This window comes from Myripristis murdjan, chromosome 10 (assembly GCF_902150065.1).
Source record: "Myripristis murdjan chromosome 10, fMyrMur1.1, whole genome shotgun sequence".
NCBI classification, from domain to species: Eukaryota; Metazoa; Chordata; class Actinopteri; order Holocentriformes; family Holocentridae; genus Myripristis; species Myripristis murdjan.
Genome location: NC_043989.1, coordinates 15,460,504 through 15,480,139, shown reverse-complemented (window position 1 = coordinate 15,480,139; position 19,636 = coordinate 15,460,504). Strand labels below are relative to the sequence as shown.

The 19,636-nt window shown below is 42.3% G+C and overlaps 1 protein-coding gene across 1 annotated transcript in view; it reads right to left on the bottom strand.

The window, feature by feature from the left end:
* Positions 1-307: 307 nt before the first annotated feature.
* LOC115366451 (connector enhancer of kinase suppressor of ras 2) overlaps positions 308-19,636 on the bottom strand; it is a 61,600-nt gene continuing 42,271 nt past the window's right edge. Inside the window, exons 12-24 of the mRNA XM_030061904.1 lie at positions 18,552-18,638; positions 17,032-17,240; positions 13,108-13,145; positions 12,971-13,013; positions 11,396-11,444; positions 10,227-10,399; positions 9,524-9,597; positions 9,272-9,343; positions 7,864-7,934; positions 7,653-7,753; positions 6,165-6,768; positions 5,170-5,432; positions 308-3,526 (exon numbers count right to left, since the gene is read on the bottom strand). Coding sequence (XP_029917764.1) covers positions 3,317-3,526; positions 5,170-5,432; positions 6,165-6,768; positions 7,653-7,753; positions 7,864-7,934; positions 9,272-9,343; positions 9,524-9,597; positions 10,227-10,399; positions 11,396-11,444; positions 12,971-13,013; positions 13,108-13,145; positions 17,032-17,240; positions 18,552-18,638 — 1,994 coding nt within the window. The 3' untranslated portion in view covers positions 308-3,316. The remainder of the gene's footprint in view (positions 3,527-5,169; positions 5,433-6,164; positions 6,769-7,652; positions 7,754-7,863; positions 7,935-9,271; positions 9,344-9,523; positions 9,598-10,226; positions 10,400-11,395; positions 11,445-12,970; positions 13,014-13,107; positions 13,146-17,031; positions 17,241-18,551; positions 18,639-19,636) is intronic.

Sequence of the window (19,636 nt, the reverse complement as noted above, 5' to 3'; positions counted from 1 at the left end):
AAAATTGTCTCTTTTACACTCAGGCATTTGGTTGTCACTCTTATCTGTATAGTGACAATGACTGAGTGAATGGAGGCTCGGTGTCGAACAGTACTCAAGGACACTTTGACAGGACACTGTTGAGAGATACACATTAGCTTTTGCAGGAATTTAATAATGGCCTTTCATTTAAGGTAGGGCCTTCCTAACTACTTGGTCTGAAGCCATTTCTGTCCTGGCAACAGCTGTAGACTTGTGTAATATTGTTTAAATAAAAACAAGAAAATATACATAAATATAATATAATATAATATAAACAAAACATGGCTCATAGTGCAGAGGATTCAGTTTATTGAAGTCAAAGTTAACAACTTAAGTTTACAATCTGTATTTTTTGTAATATATATTCATATATATGAAACCAAAAAAGGCTACTTTAGGAAGAATAAATGTATTTTGTCTTTCTTTTTTTAATATCATCTTTAGTCAGTTTAATGTACAGAATAACAGTAAGCTAATATTATCCTTGAAAAAGAGCAATATGTTCCTTTTTTAATGTCGCAGTGCAACTTACATCTTACACACCTGTGCAATGTACCATGAGGTGTACACCCCTGAAAGAACACACAGTGGAATCTCCCTTTTCGGCCTGTTTCTGCAGGTCTACACACACAAAGATCTGGGAGGGATAACACAGTCTGTGCCTACAAATCATAACTCGCACTCCTAAATCTACAGTATGTCACCTGCTCAACAGAGCAGCAACTGGAAAAAGAAGATCAACACCAGAGATGAGAGTTGGAGAAAGTTCTGCAGACTAAAACTGTATTGTAACACTTCTACAGCTGTGTGTGTGTAGGAACGCCGTTATGGTCAGTCCATCGTTGCCAAAGAGAGGGTTGGGAGGCACAGGGAAAGTGCTTGCATCATTTAGTTTCTTTGTGGTACTCTCAAATTAACCATTCATAAAACATGAACTATATCTCTGGGGTGTGTTTGATTTCACAACAGTGTGACATAATGAAAAACCTGAACCTACACTCAAAGAACTACAGTAAAATATGAAGAATACGGAGTAAGTACAGATAGTGCTAGATGCAGCAGGTGCTACTCATGTCTCTCAGAGTCTTCGACACTGGGGGGCACTGTTAAGTCCTTGGCCTGATATTGCAGATGAAATGATTCATCCGAGTTTCACAGACATTACAGACCATTTAGCGTAGAGGTCTACAACCACCCAGTATCAGCCTTATGCCTAGAGGGAATGTCAGAATAGCTTTCAGTTTAGAGGAACCGTTGTAGTTGTCTCTCAGACCGGAGTCCTAAAAAGACAAACCCAAATCTAAAACCTTTGGACGCCATATGTCGGCGTCCTCTCATTTCTGTGTAAACCAAAACACCCGAACTGAAACAACATAGAAACCTAGAAGAGGATCTGCATGAGATCAAGTACTGAGTAGCAAAAATGCATCCCTCAGTTATTGTACAGTGTGTGTCTTCGAACACTACCTAATGAAGAAAAAAAAAATCAAGAATACCTCAAATTTATGAACACATGAATAAAATCTCATTCTTTAACAGTACTTTTGCATGTATCATGCGCTACAAGTCTAGTTTTCTTGCAATCATGAGAGGAAGGAGAAGAGGGTAAACAAACAAACAAACAAACAAACAAACAAAAAAGAACACAAATGATCCACATTATTACCCTGTCCAATCAAATCAGTCCCAGGCCTTTTCTCATGCAACACATCACCAGGAGAACGTCTATGGGTCAGCCGTGATGGAAACCAGCAAAAACTGTCAATCAAGTCGATGGTGGTTGTTCTTTGCCTCCTAGTTGTTAAACTACTAACACCCTGCGTCAACAGAGTGAAGAGGGGGACACTGCAAAACCTTGGCATAGAATACATCATACTTTACATTATATCTATGACACAAAACGTAAATAGATTTATATATTCTTCTATGTTTAAATATATTTGTAGACTGTACACAAATCTTTAGAAAATGAGACGGCAAATGCTTTTACCTGATATTTTGAACAGCAATGGTAGAGGCCGATGAGACATAGACCCTGTGATGCAGCCAATGAGATATAGAGATATAGAAAGTGCATTCTTTGTAGTGAGTGACTCCTTTGAAAGAACTCTCTAGCTCTTGCATTCGCTGTTTAAGAAAAGGAAAAAAAAAATCGTTTTGCACCCACGCATTTAAGTACATACTCTCTGTCTTCCCTCCGCTACCTCTAGAAGCATATCACAGTGGTAGTGGAACGCAAACATTTACATCAGTATACACAGCAGTATACAAATATACACAAGTCTTTGATGACTAGAGAAAGAAGAGCTTGAAAACAACAAAAAAATTGTAAGAGAGGGAGGAGATGGAGAGAAACACAGAAAGAGAGGGAAAAATACAGAGAAAGAGAGGATGCAAACTGAATCGTAGAAACCTCAGTAAATTGCACTCTATTGGAGGAGCCTCATTCTGCGGGCAGAATCATAATTTCTATTCACCAAAAAACAGTTCACAGTTTGAAACAGTGGCTAGTGGGATTTCTCGACAGCTTTTCAAATGCAAGCAATGGTCATTTTCATTGGTTCCCAAAGGTACAGCTAAGACAGGAACACCAGCATCGACGGCTACCTGTCACCGTCTGACAGTAAAAGTCACTTTGCTTACTTTCCCCACACTGTCCCATTAAAACCAGCCTGGAATAACAGTAAGGTCCCTAAAAATCAACAAGATGTGCAATGAGAGAAAAAGGGTAGAGAGAAAGGGGGAGAACTGGTGGCTCTGGGTGCAAAGTTCATCAGTACAAAAGTACAGTGCTGTGGTGAAAAGGATTCTCCTCTGTATTGCTGCTACATAGCTCCCCCTGCCCCCTAAAATCAACCGGAAATAGCAAAACCAAGAGAATACAAAGGAACAAACATGTCAAAAAGTCTCCTTTTTTTCCATTTTGCTTGACAAGCGTGTTGAGTTTATGCTGAGTTCCATACACAAAGGAAGATTAATGCTTTCTGTTCAGGCATGCAGTAGGCACCCTGTGGGGTCCTCAGGATTATCAAAAGTTCATACACGCAGGTCTCTTGACTGTTCCCTCTATGATATTTACACATCTTACAGTGTGTGTTCCCGTGTGCCTTTGTATGTGTGTTTGTGTGAGTTTCAGTACGTGCTCAGAGTAGTGATCAGGACAGAAGATTCAGCTAATGCGAAGGTGCGTGTGTGTGTGGTTTGTGTGTGTGTGTGTGTGTGTGTGTGTGTGTGTGTGTGCATGTCCTGTATGTGCATGTGCATATGCATATGGTCTTTGCTTCTCTTCTCGCTCTCACACATGTGTCTCGATGAAGGAGTGTGTGTGGGTCATGAGAGGTGCGGCCAGCGGGGAGAGATCGTCCTGGCCGTTGGTGCCCGGGCTGAGCTGGCAGATGTCTGAGTAGAGCTCGCTGTGCCACTGCTTCCACTCTCTGAAGGTCTGGGAGCACAGGCCAGGGTCCTCCAGCAGGGCACAGATCACTGCCAGCTCCGACTCTTTGGCCTGCGAGATCAAAGCCACCACACAACATTATTGAAGTACTTTCTCTTCTTTTTGTCCATATTTATGTAAGCTGTAATGATAATTAAGATCAGTTTGTTTTTTGCCAAATACCTGTGTATTATTTTAACCTTTATTTATGTCCTTTTTATGCTGCTTTTTGGTGCTGCAAACTAAATTTCGTTGTGTTTTTATATACAGTGACAATATCCATCTATCTGTCTAAATAACATCTATGACTGTCTACCACCCTCAGCGGAATATCACCATATCTTTGGACATTGTATAATTTTGATTAAATTCTGCTGAGTCAATCTGAATGGATCTGCTGAAAAAAAATAATACAATGAATCGGTCTAACTTTGACTTGAATTGATATGAAATATTCTGAACTGATTCACTGACAGTTCTTTAAAAAAAAAAAAAAAAAGACTGTGACTTTTTATGACTTTTTTCAGAATAAAGAATGATTAAGCAATCCTCTTGTCTGATTTTTTTTCACATATCTAAAGAAAACATTTAGTCTTTCATTATTGCACTCCTTATTTTATGGATATTTTTTATGTGTATGGATATAATGAACATTTTGGCTAAAAGTACTGAATTGAATTTGGATTGAATTACTTTATTTAAAAAAAAAGAAGAGCTGTTCTCGAATCTCCAACTTGTGAACTGAAACATAGCTAAGACAAAGTCGCAACCTCCTATACAATCCCTATTAAAGTGTTGCGATTATGGATTACAGATTCTGGACTCTGGATCCCAGATTAGGGTGCTGCTCATGTGGTGACCGGCAGCAGAGTGTTTGTGTCTCACTTTTTCTGATTTGGGTTCCCCGACCTACATGCAGCAGGTCAAAGAAATGTTTTATCCCCTGTGCCATCTCCCTACATAATCAAGGTAGTAATTTAGCAACCTAATTTGGCTCTCCCTGAGAGACCTTTCATTTATAAATATCAGTATAGGAGTGCAGGAAAACTCCTATACTGATATTTTGGTTCCGTTAGGAGGCTGTTTGATGACTATTTCTTGTTGGAGGATTTTTTTTTTTTTTTTGCAGACCTTTGCTAAGTACATTTTGTACAAAAGCTGCTTAGCCCCCTCACTGAAATATTAGTAGGTCTTCTGACACTGTATGACTTAGAAGAATTGTTTTTGATGAGACACCCAACTAACAATCGCTATTTGAACTCAAAATGAAATGCAAACTTTTTCAACTTGTTAGCTATTTTTTCCATGCCAGAATATTACACTTATTTAACAATAAATTCAAAATAATTAACTTTTTTTTTTTTTTTTTTTTTTTTTTTACATATAAAAATGCCACCGCTTCCTCCATTAAAACCGAACATTTTCAATGGTGAACTTGTATAAGACTATTAAATTCGATATACTGTGTGAGCTGATTGGCTCACATGTGTCTACCTGCCTATTTATGGAGCTTCCCCATTCTTTGTTCTCTGTGAGATAACCTGAAGAAGGTTCCAGGACCAAAACTTCACTGAATAAAGATTTTTTTTTCCCGTTTACTGCTAGTGAATACAACATTGTGTGGGAGTTCCTTTACTCATCGTCTCCTTTGAATTCCAAAATATTTCCTCAATCTGTGAGTCTGGTTGAACAGTGATCCTCTGCCTGTGCAGTACCTTCAGAGTGCTGCGGAGGGCTCGCACCCGGTGCAGTCTGTCATTTAGCAGGGGGTCTCTGGCTCTCTGGGTGAAGCAACGCCGGAGCTCCTGCCGGCTACAGGGCCGGGGGTCTCCGAGGGCCGTCACGTTGGCCTGCTCCAGGGCCCGGTACAGCTGCTCCAGGCCGTCCAACGGCTCTGGTTCACGGCAGTCTGACACTCGCCGCTCCCTTCCTTCTGAAATCCTCCTCTCCCTGCTATCCACTCTGAACTCCCGCAGGTCTGACAGATCCAGGATAAAAAAATTAAGAATCACAGATAGAAGTGGAGGTAACACAGAAAGGTGCATTTGGTCTCAGTGTGTTTGGTGAAAAGAACAAAAGTAAGAGTTAATAAAACAAAAACCTATCCCTCCTTTGCTTTATATATGAAAAGAGAGATCTCTACTTGTGTTCATCTCTATAAACCATGTATAATTGCAGATTATATCAATTTACAAATTACTCCAACAATATCTAGGCAATATTTTTCTGTGATAACATTTTGGATTCAGAAAATGATGTGAACCATTACTTGCAACTGTAAATTTTGTTTTTTTTCCTCCACAAATGGCATTTATCTGTTTTTGCAAATGAACTCTTCATATGTAGTATAGAGCAGTGGTTACAAAATGGGGTCTTTGAACCCCAAGGGGTCTATAAGGGGCTTCCAGGGGGTCCTCAGGAAAATGAGAAATCATTAAATTTCACCATAATTCAACTCACTACAAACTGTTACCATTCAAAAAAGTATAAGCAATTATTTCAAAATCATGCCTTCATGTCACCACTTTCAATCTTTGTTGGTGTGCTCAACATAAGAACAATTTAATACATAATAAATCAAACTATCATTTCATATCAGGGCCCTTGGGGCAAAATCACTTCAAGCAGGAGTCTCTGGATTAATGCAAGCCAACCTCAGGGTCTGGAACATAAAAAACTGAAAAGCCCTGGACCAGCTTTTGTTTCTTACCCTCCTCGCCCTCGTTGATATCTCCAGCCTGTCCTTCTGCTTCCTCATCCTCACTCCTCTCCTCCATACGAGCTGGGGTCTGTAACAGCTTGCCAGGCCTTGGGTCTCTGTTCCTAGGCAGGCTTTGGCTGCGCTGCTTGTGGGAGCGTCGATGTGTGTGGGCATGTGTGTGTGGCCCCCGTTCTAGAGGAAAGGGCCCATCCCGCTCCCTGTCCCTCTCGGCGGCATGGTGCCTCCGCACAGGCAGCGTGGCCTGCCTGCGCCTCTCTGGGGACATACCCTGTCTGCCCAGCCCTCCATAAAACCCCATCTCCCCCACCATGCTCCCCATTCCACCTCCGTAACCCCCTTCACTCTCCCCTGGTGCCGTCTGAAGGAAGTGAAGCCCTGCACTGGTCAGGGGGGTCTCGATGAGGTCCTGCCAAGATCGGCGCTCACGGTGGGAGGAGCGGCAGCCAGAGGAGTGGGTACTGGTGCTGCCCGTGCCTGTGCCCATGCCCATGCCATCCCCGCGCTGGTCTTCAGCTGAGGAGTGGGAGTGTGTGGATTCGCTGGAGAAGTGGCGACCATGCTTGGGCTCCGGGAAAGGGCTAGAGGAATTGACCTGGGGAGGGAGAGGGGAGGTGGAAGAGACCATCTGTGGAGGGATGGGGGAGGTGGAAGCACTCATTGGTGGGGGGAGTGGTGATGGAGTGGAGCGCATAAGGCTCACAGAGCTGACTGAGCGGGGCAACTGGTCATAACTGTGGAGAAGGTGGGTCTGCAAGGGCGATGAGTGAAGGACGGAGGGGTGACAGGGGTGATATGAAAAGGAAGAAGCAGGGATAGAGAAGGTTTGATGGGGACGTGAGTTAGAACGTGAGAAGGGATGTGAATAAAAGGTGATCCGCAAAAAGAGAATAACAAAGAGAAGGAGGTGGTGAGCAAGTGGACAAGCACCAGGAGGGAGAGAGAAAGAAGAAGAAGAAGAAAGTAGTATGAAGGATAGAGGACCAAAGGACAAGAGTAAAAAAGCAATGAGATGGTAGATGAGTAATAATGACAACTCCAGGAATGACAGGCATGAAATTGCGTTGTATGACTCAGTTGAGGAAAGAATTCCTGACCCCCACTGGACCTTAATGGACTTTATAAAAAGTCACATTTCACAAAAGTGTCCAAACAGTATATGTGTCAATGTAATATGTGTTCTTCAAAATGAGGTACATTTGCAACAGTTGCAGTATAAGCTTTCTCATATGGAATAGGCACAGCTATTTGTCGCCACCTAGAGGTCAGAGTGCAAAAAGGGGCTGGCAGCGTCTCATTGAGAAGTGCTGGCCTTGGCTGCTTACAGAACCAGATAGCCCCACCGTGATGTTTTATTAATGTTGAGAGCTCTGGTTTATGCAGCTTTGATAACTGTGGGGCTTTTAGAATAAAATATTATATTTGAATGAAACACTGTGTTTGAGTATGCTCGCTTGTGTGTTTGCTGTCTGTACTCACTGATGGTGTGCGATGGTAGGTATCACAAAGGGAAGAGGGTCCCTCCTGTTTGAGCGTCATCGAGCCATCAACTTCATCCTGATCGCTCTCACTCCAGTAGTCTGATATGATGACACCAAGTTAAACACACACAAACAGCAAATATTAATAAGCCACGGGAAAAAGTGGTAGAAAAGGGGCAGTGATTTCTATCCAAGCCAGTCCGCCTCACCTTCATCAGGGCGCGGCACCTTATCATCAGGTGTGTAGCCAATAGCAGCCAGCCCCAGCCGGTTCATCCATCTATGGAGAGAAAGGAGAAATATAGGCAAAGCAAATATGAAGAGTGAGAAGAAAGGAGAAGGGAGGCATTAGAGGAGAGATGAAGAAAAGAGTGGAGAGGAAAAGATGGGCTAGGCTGGGTAAAATGGTAGATGATGAATAAAGAAGTCCCACTCTACATAATTTAAATGGTGTCTCTTTAACAGTTGATGTCTGCCTGACTGACTTCACCCCCTGATGAAAAGAGAAAGGCATAGAGATAATTAGGAAGATGGATGTAGAAAGAGAGAGCTGACAATCATCTGTCACTTTCTCTCTGAACAGTGAATTTCGGATGCCACTTGTTCTGTCCTCGATCATTCAGGACTGCCACCCCCACCCACACGCTCTGTCTCCACTGCAGGTTCTGGCTTGTCCCGTGTCTCTCTGTAGACAGCTAATAATGAGGTCACCACTAAGAATAGAGGCCCAGCTCGAGCCCGAGGAACAGGAAACACATCATACTAGGAAGTGCATCCCACAGGAAGCCAACTTCCTAATTTGCTTTTCAAGATTAAAAAATAGCAATGATGTTACCATAGATATCTTGTATTGAGATTTCTGTGTGAGCAGGGGTTTCCATGGATATGACCCATCTAAATGTGCATTTGGAGCATCGAAAGGATACGATTTCAAAGCCAAAGATTCTTTCAAAGTGCACTTCAACACGTGACCGAAGATGATTTGTGAAGACATCAAATGCCATCTCTCTTTTGTCTATGCCCACATCCACCTATCCCAACTAATGCATACACACTTGCATACACAAATATGACTCTACATGCAGTAGCGCGTTCACACATCCTCCTCCAAACTCAGCATGGATGTCAAATATAGCTTGTTAATTATTCTCCACCAATTAACTCGCCATGTCATTGAGGAGAAATGTGGATAATTAGAGCTCATCAGATAGCACATTGGACTCCTACAAATATTACACACACTCTCTCTCCCCATCTCTATCTATCTCATACAGACCCGCGCACACACATACTCACACACGTGTGCATGCAAACACATTGAGCCACACACACTCGCAGTTCTACATTTAACAACAGAGGGCCAGGTTCATGCCTTATTCATGTGCAGGGTTGTGTTAGTGGGTTGTTGCTCTGTGTAAACTTGGTTTACTCAACTAAAATATTCATGAAAGAACACGTGATGTCCCCGACATCTGACTATTGACTCCCCACATCAGGAAGCACACACACACACACACACACACACACACACACACACACACACACGCACGCACGCACACACACAAACACAGAAACACACACACACACACACACATACACACACACACACATACTCACCTGTTCATCTCCTCAAGACAATCTGTGGCAAAGAAGAAGCTCTTGATTTTGGGATGACAGGCTTTGAAGGCACTGCAGTCAATCAAAAAGAAGGCTGATTAGCATGTGTGTGCCTCTGTGTCTTTTTCTGTATATATAGCTGTGTGTGTGTGTGTGTGTGTGTGTGTGTGTGTGTGTGTGTATCTGCGCATGCTGTGTGGGTGGGTGCTTGTGCTTGATTAGTAATTTGAGTGACATGTGAGGGACACTCACAATTTCCGCCTGCACTCAATGGCTCGGTCTATTCTGAACTCAGGGAGGCTGATGAAGCCCTCAGCCTTCTCATCCTGCAGGCAGAGACAGATGGAGAATGATAGCACATTCATCACCACAGAGAACAAATGTCATTGAGTGTGTTTACATGCATATTAATATTCCAATATCATTTGAGATACTCAGTGGTGTTCTAATCAAGAGTCGCTGCATGAAAACACCATAGTTTCTTTTCAGTAGCGGGGATAAGCTCCTTTCATTATGAAATTATAAACATTAATACCATAGTTGAGAGATGATCATCTTAACTGGGAAATGGATGCATGTAAATACATTATCCCAAGTTTCTGAGGTCAGTGTATGCTTTTTTCATGATAATATTGGAAATATTCTACACTGTAAATGAATGGATCAGGAGTATGCATGTAAATAGTACAAAAACATTTAATGCACCAGGTTTGCATGAGGTGTGGCAAAATACTAGCCCTAACCCTAACTGCATAGAACAGGGCTAGACCTCTACAGGATGCTGGAAAGACAAGCATAGGGATGTAAATTTAAGCTGTAATAAATTTGGAGAAGTACTAAGCAATAATGAATGTAAAGGCAGGGAGAAAAGGGATGCACTGGCGAGGACTGGAGCAGTGTAACTGTAATAGGTGAGGATAAACGTGTTTGAACATATTTGAACAGGATGTCTTACATTCTGGTTGGTGTACCAATAGAGGCAAGACTCTTTGAGGATGAACCAGTACTTCCTCCATTTCTGAGTAAAGTAGCCTTTGGCGTCCTTCTTTTTCCACAGCCAGCCCTCACAGTCACCGTGGCCCAGGTCCTTACAGGAGATCCTCCTTCGGCTAGCACTGGTAAGGGAACCTGGGGTGAGAGGAGGCGACGCTTGTCAGTTGAAGCTGAATTGCTATGCAAGTGAATTTCACAGGATTTTGAAGTGAATTTAACCACATATAAGTAAGTAAGCATAAGTGTGGTCATGTATAGTTCAGTGGTTATCTTGTGGCACGAACAGACTGAATCCCAGTGTCTGGACTTGCTGCTTCACAGACTTAGAAGTGTGCTCCTGTTAAGTCCACAAGGGCTTAGGACTGTCTCTCTGCAAAATCAGCACATTTCTGAATGCTAGCAAGTCTGCAACCCTGATGACTTGTCAGAGGGAACTGGCCATGATTCATAGCATCAGTTATGACACTAAACAAGGACACTGATGAGGCATCCAAAATGTGTAAACGCACCAATCTTGGTGGGTAAAATGAGGGAAAAGGCAGGAATAGGTTGATTTGTAAATGTATGTTATATCTTGACAGTGTAGTGTTTTACTGCAATTTCCCGATATATTTCTATCAGGCAGACGAAAATAGATCTAGTCAAAATACATCTGGCCTTTCTATGAGAGACAGTAGCGTCACTGTATCCATGGTGGTGTGTGACGTCATCGATTCTGTCTCCTTTCTCCTTTTGATACCATTTCATGTCCTCTACCCCTCTCACACCGCACTGATCACGGTCAGCGAGGGCAGCTCAGTCCAAAAGTCCACGAGTCCAGACACTGTGATTCAGCCACACTTGCAGGGTAAAAGGGTTTGCTTCACTCTGCAGCTAACCATGCTAATATGTATTCACTGAGAGTACTGCAAGGTGCTTTGGGTAAAAGCATCCACCAAATGGCTTATGCCATATTAATGCTTATTAGAAAAGATGGAGGAAGACTGCCACAAAATGGACACAGATAGAAATGATGTATGGGATTCTGCAGGCACTGTTACATGGAGAACAGAACAGAATAGAATAGAATAGAATAGAATAGAATAGAATAGAATAGAATAGAAAATGAGGAAGGTAAAAGAGGGTTTCTACCTTTACTTCTCTTTTTGGTTTTTGTTCTTAGAGAGGTGTAATGGAAAGACTGGAGGAAAGAGAGAAAAAGAAGTTATCTATCATAGCTCCATTATGAAGGGACATGTTTGGGCATGTTTTCTGGGCCGGTGTTGATGCATTTAGTTTTTTTTTTCCCTCATAGATCAGATCAGTCAGTTCTCTCTCCATGTTTAGCTTATTTTTATTTTATCAGGCACACAGCAGAGAGGATTACAGGCACAGAGGGAACACAATATTGAAATTGCTACAGCCAGGAAATGACCTACAACCCACTATGGAGGATTGAAAGCTGTCTGCCATAGAGACAGAATCCCACTGATGCCAGGGTGATATGGATAGGGCATCAGTCTTTGGTTCTGTTTTCAAGGTGTCAAAGAGTCACTGAAAAAGCTTCAAAAAACTTCAAGGTTTTGAATCCTTGCAGTGACAGCTCAGGCTGTCTTTATGTTTATAGGCATTCTGAAATCAACTGAACATGTCCTAAATGTAAAAGGTTGAGAATGTAAAATCTTAAATTAAAAAGTCTATAGAAGGCTTTCACATAATCTAGAGGTCCTAAGCTCTTGGGAGACGCTGGCTGCAGACAGAGAACTGCATTTCTGAGAGAACATTTTGACTGGCTTACTAGAATTGAAAGCACAGCACAAAATTATGTGCTGTTTTTGACCATTAATTGATTTCGGCTGATATTTTTGAATGTTTTTATGACAATTTGACCTTGTTAGCTAGCAAATCATGCACTCTGTTAACCATAACTGTCTGTGCTTAAGACATGTGAACTGTACATTATCTGTATAACCTGTGGTAGAACCTAGGCTTAGTCGTGATTATGATTTGAGGATTATGATGTTCCCAAGGTCCTAGTTCCTATGTTCCTAGCAACCTATGTTCCCAGGGTCCTATGTTCCTAGGGTCCTATGCTCCCAGGGTCCTAAGTTCCCAAGGTCCTATGTTCCAAGGTCCTGTGTCCCAAAGGTCATCAGTTCCCAATGTCCTCAGATCCACGTGTCCTATGGGAACACTGCACCCTGGGATCTGAGGATCCTAGGACCCTGGGACTCAAAAAAAAAAAAAAAAAAAAAAAAAAAAAACACTGTTAAGGTTGACTATGCTGACTCATCTCAAGCTACAAATCATTGTGCTTAGAGTAGAGGCTATGACTAAGACTGTTTCCTGTGTCACAGTAACCTAAATTTGAAAAGCAATTTACCTCATCAGACTTTTCCTTTATTTAATTAAAGCATTAATGACTGGATCTACACCCACACCAAATCAATTGCTTTCAGGTATATTAAGCCATTATTTGGACACAGCTAATTCTCCAGTGGGCCTCTGTGATGATGCCAGATGTGTCACATTTTTGCTGGGACATTTGCATTGTAACTGCAAACCTGTTACTGTATTGCAGAATGAAATGTGCTTTGATTCAATGTTTTAATGTGTTGGAAAGAAAGCATTTGTTTAAAAAAAGGCATATTATTTATAAGAACAAGCATGAATCTAGAAATACTGCATAAATGCCCATTTCACCCATAGTGTTGCTGGTTATCCTACCTTCCTCATGGAGGCCGCTCCTGAGCTTCCTGAGCCCGAGTACCTAGGGAAGGACAGACGGATAATAACCACCAAAGATTTAAACAACTCCTTATGCCAATAACAAGGATGTCTATCCACATACAACACAAACTCACCTGTCTGTCGTATCTGCCCGCAGTGTTTCTGCACCTCGCTGATAGACAGAAGAAGAAAGGTGTTAATTAAAGCACTTGTAAAACCATCGATATCTCCATGGCTACACACATTTCTTTTGTGTGTCTCCGGTGGTATGCACGGTCTCTCTACTGTTCTGCCATGTGCAGTATATGTTCTGAGGCTTCTTTTGCATTTGCTTTCCCTGTGCATATTGCTCATCTAGATTACTGAGGGCACTTTGACACAATAAAGCTCCGTTATGAAGTCACCATTTTGCAACAAGGATACTGGTGAATGCTCAACTGTTGGGCTAGTATATATGTATTAATGTTGGTCTATATACTTAATATTTTGGACGATGTTACCTTGCGTTCATGTGGTGTCCAAGTCAGAGAAATCACAACCCTAGGTGCAGCACAAATTGCCTGACTTTTTATGTAACTGCCGTTCCCAACACAGCCAGATAGAGCATAGCCAAGGCCAAAAGTGAACCACAAAAGCAATTTAGGAAGCATGGACATGTCTAGATAACTCTGGTGCTCAGTTTCCCGTGGTATCTGCCTGAATATACACAGGAATTTCTGAAGATTTCTTGCTATCTATGCTATGGCTTGCATGGTTAATAAAAATAAAGTACTACTGTGTGATAGAGAATGACACAGGAGTGGATTTCCCCTTTTTTCCATTCTACTCCCACAAAAATATTCCTGTCCTACAGAGCCACCCTGGGCTCACCTGAGAGAAAAAAAAAAGTAAATCTCTAGCCACAGATTTGCCCTCCATCTCTGAGGGCACAGTTTATAAATCTGTGGACATGAATTCGTAATCCGAGGGCACGGATTATGAATCCAAGTGCACGGTTCGTAAACTGTGCACACAGATTCCTAAACCCAGAGAACAGGTTCACTTTTTTTCTCAGCTGACCTCAGGGGGGCTCCATACAGTGTTAAAAAAAAAAAAAAAAATCTGTCTCGTCCCTGTGCTGGAAGAATGACTCCCATTGCATTCTTGTGTTGTGTGTTTTTCTTTGACTCCCGTTGACTTTTTTTCCCCATTCCATCCCTGTCATGTGATGAATAGCCAAACTGACTCCCATCTCACATGAATGCCAAAGGAATCTGTGACCCACAGGATTCCCCCCAAAAAAAGTCTGTATAAGTTTCTACCCATTAGTTGGATTTGACTCTGTTTCCTAAGATCCCCTTCAGCTTCTGGTCAGTTGCTGTGGAGTCACATACAGTTTAAGGCCTACGGTAGAGTGACATAGGCACTGGCAAAGCCCCTGTGCAAAAGGATGGGGAGGATGAATAAAGTGGCGATAACAAGAAAAAGACATTATTGATGTATATCCATCAATGTCTTTTTTTATTACAGTTCATATGTTTTAACATATGAACTTGTCCAGTTTTTCAATCACAAGCACGTGAATGCAACCTACTCAGAAAAGCCAATATACCCGATATATCCAATAGCACATGAATGCAGCATAAAGTCGAGTTGGTGTTCTTACTAGTCCACACAGTGTGCTACAGCACTGTCATGCACTGTAGTAAACTACATGGAAGTAAAACTCTACTGCCAGTCCTGTTGATGCCTAAGTTTATGTAACAGCTTGGCAGAAAGTTGTTGTACTCCTTTAAGGGAAAGGGAATACACAAGGAAAAGGAGAGAAAGGGAAAAATGAGAATCATTAAGGTGAGCATATGGTCGTTAGTGCAGGATAGTATACTTCATGTGCCACCCAAAAGATATGAGTCACCACCATGAGAAACACACAGCTGAGAGGGGTAGAGAGGGCTGGTGTGTGTATGTGTGTGTGTGTGTGTGTGTGTGTGTGTGTGTGTGTGCGTGTGTAGTGTTTTAAGCACAGTCTGTCAGTCGCGCTTGTAATTGGTCTGGCTCATGCTGAGTCATACACCTATCACAGGGATGTGTGTGTGTGTGTGTGTGTGTGTGTGTGTGTGTGTGCGTGCGTGCGTGTGTGTGTGATTGTCCAGAATAAACTCCTATTTAGACTCAGGCGTGTCTGATGAGACGGGGATATTAGGATGAGTTAGGATGAGTCGTGAGATGGCTACTGTGAATACAAATGCACCCTGTGTGTGTGAGTCGGTTGGCGTTTTTGAGTGTGAGTGTGAGTGTGTGTGTGTGTGTGTGTGTGTGTGTGTGAATGTGTACGTGCAAGCGCATAAGAGAGAACATTAGGGAGGGGTGTGTCTGAGTGTCTCACTGTCATTCTCTTAATCCCTGAAGCTGGCACCTATGCAATGACACTGATCAGCCCCACTCTCCTTGGTCTCCTTCCCACACACACAAACACACACACACACATACACACACACACACACACACACACACACACACACACACACACACACACACAAAACACTCACAGAGACACACATCATCACATGCATCTATTATTAACTAATCCTGATGCTTCACAGTTCTAAGAGAGGACATCTTCAACCTACAGCTTGACTCTTTTGACACTTGGACACACACACACATACACAGACGTGCGCACACACACACACTCACACACAAACACACACCTTTCATCCTCTCACAATCCACGTCTGTGTCTGTGTCCTCTTAGAGGGGAAGTCTGTGTTTGCAGGATAGGTCACGGTGTTCACAGATTCACACACAGTGTGTGTGTGTGTGTGTGTGTGTGTGTGTGTGTGTGTGTGTGTGTACGCGCGTGTGAGCGAGCAAGTGGGCAAGTGAGACAACTCTTTTACACTTCATTACCTGAACCAAAAACTAAGAGTCCAGGATGAAAGTCGTAAAGAGAATTTAAGTGAACTGCAATAATAAGAATGATCAGGAATAATAAGGAAGCAGCAGCAAATGAAACTAAACTAAAACTAATGGATCTATTCTGCTCTATTCGATTTGTTTTGATTTCATTTCATTTATCTAATTGACTGTATCTGATTTGAGAGAATAATTGGCAGCCATTCTCCTGGCCAGCTTCCCGCTCAGTGATCCTTCCCAAGATTTCTATTTTTTTCCCCCTTTTTTTCTTTTTGCCCCTTTTTGGTTTCTGTTTTTTTGGGGGGTGGGGGGGTGTTCATGTCAGCTATGGGGGTTCCAGTCGGAGGGTGATGTTTTTTGTTTTCTATGACCTGTGGATCTGTAAAAGCCTTCGAGACTGTAACACTGTTTAAGGGCTCTACATAAACCTGAGCTTGAACTTCAATCTAATTCCAAAATAAGAATTATTTTAAAAATCACCATGGATTATTTTCAAGTGAGTCAGTCCCATAACAGCAGCGAAGTTTCATCTAAATGGACCAGCATCGTCTATCAATACACTGTCTCAAACTATGCCTTCCAAATGGAAAGGCATTTCTCTATGCATGTACATGAAACACACACACACACACACACACACACACACACACACACACACACACACACACACACATCACAGGCCAAACTATAACTTAAAATAAGTAAAGTAATTATAATTATTCTAATTCTAATTCTAATTACTAAAAATAGTAATTAGAAGGGGAAAGGTAAGGGTTTTACTGCCCCTTACAATACCTATAACTTTTCTACAAAGTATTCATAGCTTTGCTGATCAGTAGTACGGCTGACTAAAAAAAATAATTTCTTTATTGATGAGATTTCTGGCGTTCAAAACTCACAACCCTGCCCAATGTCTGCACCTGCTGACACGTCAACACACATAAAAACATGGAACCGGCGTTGCAAGACAGTAAAACAGTAATTGCAGTAATACCCAATTTAAACTAAGAGTGTATAACACAGAAAATTTAGTAAGTAAAATTCACTTATAAATAATTATACAAAAAAAACAGACAAGCTAGCAACAGAATACAAATGTAAATTAAATTTGAAAAATGACATTTACATAAATAGTTAAACAACGTAAAAGACTGTTAACATACTGCCATAGCGTCAGGCGGCTGGTCCAGGCGCAGGGTGGAGGACAGCATGGAGGGGCTGATGGGAAAGCTGGGGCTGCTGGGATTGCGGCTCTTGCGCCGCGAACGCCTGGTGGAGTCCCGCCGGCTCTCTCTTCCCGGCCCCTCTGGCTCCTCCTCGATCACCAGGATCTTGTCGTCGCTCAGGTAACGGAGCAGAGAGTTGTCTGAATCTGTGGGCATGAGGGACGGAGCGGTTAGAGGAAGGGCAGACTCTACAAAATGAATGGAAAAAGCCCTTGAGTGGGGGAGGGAAACCACAGAGGTGGACATAGTATCCTATAGAGGAGAGAGGGAACCCCAGACTAGAGCCAGACAAAGGTGAACACACAGATAAAAACCTGACAGTAAAGTCTTGAAAGAGAGCATAGGAGTGCCTCAGAGCTGTAGTATCTGATACGGATCCACAGGCAAGACATCCGGTATTTCAACTAATCCGTTCGCAGTGATTACGTTGACTTGGAGGACACCATTGATAAATCTTGTCCTTTCCTGGAAAATATGAGCTTTAATCTACTTTGGCTCAGCATAGTCACCAGGGATAGACCGATTTGTGGTTAGGGCGGATATGTCGGTCGAAAAACAAAAAACCTCCTTTAATGACATAAATAGGCTCCCTCCTGCGTCTGCTTTATTGCGTGCTGGGAAATTCATTCACAATGAAATTTGCTATAAATTATAATCAAATGCTGTGTATTAAAAAAGATATTTTATAACATGTGTGTTCATTAAATTCCAATTTTGCGTCTTTTCATTCGTTTTAACACTGATATTTTTCATTTACTCTACAGTAATTTACTATACAGCAATTATTGGATGATAACATCAGTTATTGGCTCAATCAGTTTCCTACTAGTCAGTATCGGCCCCAAAAACATGATATCGGTCAATCCCTAATGGCAACAGCTTCTCACCTCATTTGTTTATTATCCATAGATGAAAATATTAAGAATTTGTGACAGTGTGTTAGAGGTTGAGAGAGATGAAGCGTGAGAGTGAAAGAGAGACAGACAGACAGAGAGAGAGCGAGAGAAAGAGAGAGAGAGAGAAGGAGGCCCCCCAACAGTAGTATTGTACTTTAATGTTATTCATAGACTTTCCGACGGTGAAGTGGAGGATCCTTGTGTGAATACAGATCGAGTCTCGCCGCAAAACGGTGGGGCCGGCAGACTCGGTCATATTCAAATGCCTTAATTTCCTGAGCAGCAGAATAAATGCAATTTCCATGCATTTATGTATCTCCATCGCTTAGTCAGATACATACCTGGCAGATATGTATCCATACACAACCACACCACCATGACAACCAAATGATGAGCTGAGATGCTTTGAGCTGAGTATGAAGCAAAGCGCAGCACCAATCCAACCCGATTGTGTCTATTTGTAGGTACATGTGTGTGTGTGTGTGTGTGTGTGTGTGTGTGTGAGAAGCAGATTTTGGGTGTATGCATATGTGTATACAGTACGTGTGTGTTTGTGTGTACCTCGGCTCCCTCTCTTGCCCATGCTGGGTTCCTTGGCCTCGGCCATCCAATTATATTCCGGAGGCATGGAAACGGGTCTGAGGTCACCTGGAACAACCAATCAGCAATCAGAGAATCGGCCGGGGTGGGGTGGGGGTGGGGGTCACGGGAAGACGGGAAGACCGAGAGACAGTGCGGTTGAGGGTTGGAGGAGTAGATGGGTGGGAGAGACAGGAAGTGTGTGTCAGGTGGTGGTGGTGGCCCGGGACAGTGAGCTGGAGACAGGACAGTCTGGATCCTCTAGACGGGTATAGCCTAACCCTTTCAGCATGTGACCAGTGTATCCAGGAGATGTGTACTCGAGGTAAAGACACACACAAGCAGAGCAGTGTAGCATGTGACGAATGATGAATACAGGCTTAAAGGATGGGTTTGGTATTTTTCAACCAAGGCCAAAATCAACTTCATCATTAACTTTGATGGAAAGAAACGTAACAGTCTGCTGCAGCTTCATGCCAGCCTTCAACAAGATCCAACAGAGCATTCGTATATAGTGTGTACATCCACACCAGAATTACACAGCAGAATTTTCCCATGGGGATAATAAAGTACATCAATTCATCCATCAAAACACTGTCCTGCCGCTAAGCTGGCTAACGCTGCATTCACTTGTATTAAGAATTTCCATCCTGTAAATTTCAACAACCTGGAGTCCACAGCGTTAACACACAAACAGATGCTCTTTTGTTTTATATTCCCAAAGGAAGAAAAAAGCTTTGTCTTCTCGGGAGCATTCATTTATCCCAAGTTGACACCATGAACACCACGTTGACACAGGTCAGAAATTTACAAGATGGATATTCCAAGGCTCCAAGTACCCACGAATGCAGCATTAGCCAAGTCAGCAGCAGAGTGGTGTGGATGCATATAGGGCCATTTATTACTGCAAAAAGTGTGCTGCTAAATAAAACCACTTAGAAAGTATAGAATGCAACCATATTTTTACAGTGGACAATTTCAAAATATATACATTTTCAAAAGTTTTTCCATTTTCTAAAAAGACATATAATGTTTTTTTGTGGAAAAAAAAACAAAAAAAAAACACG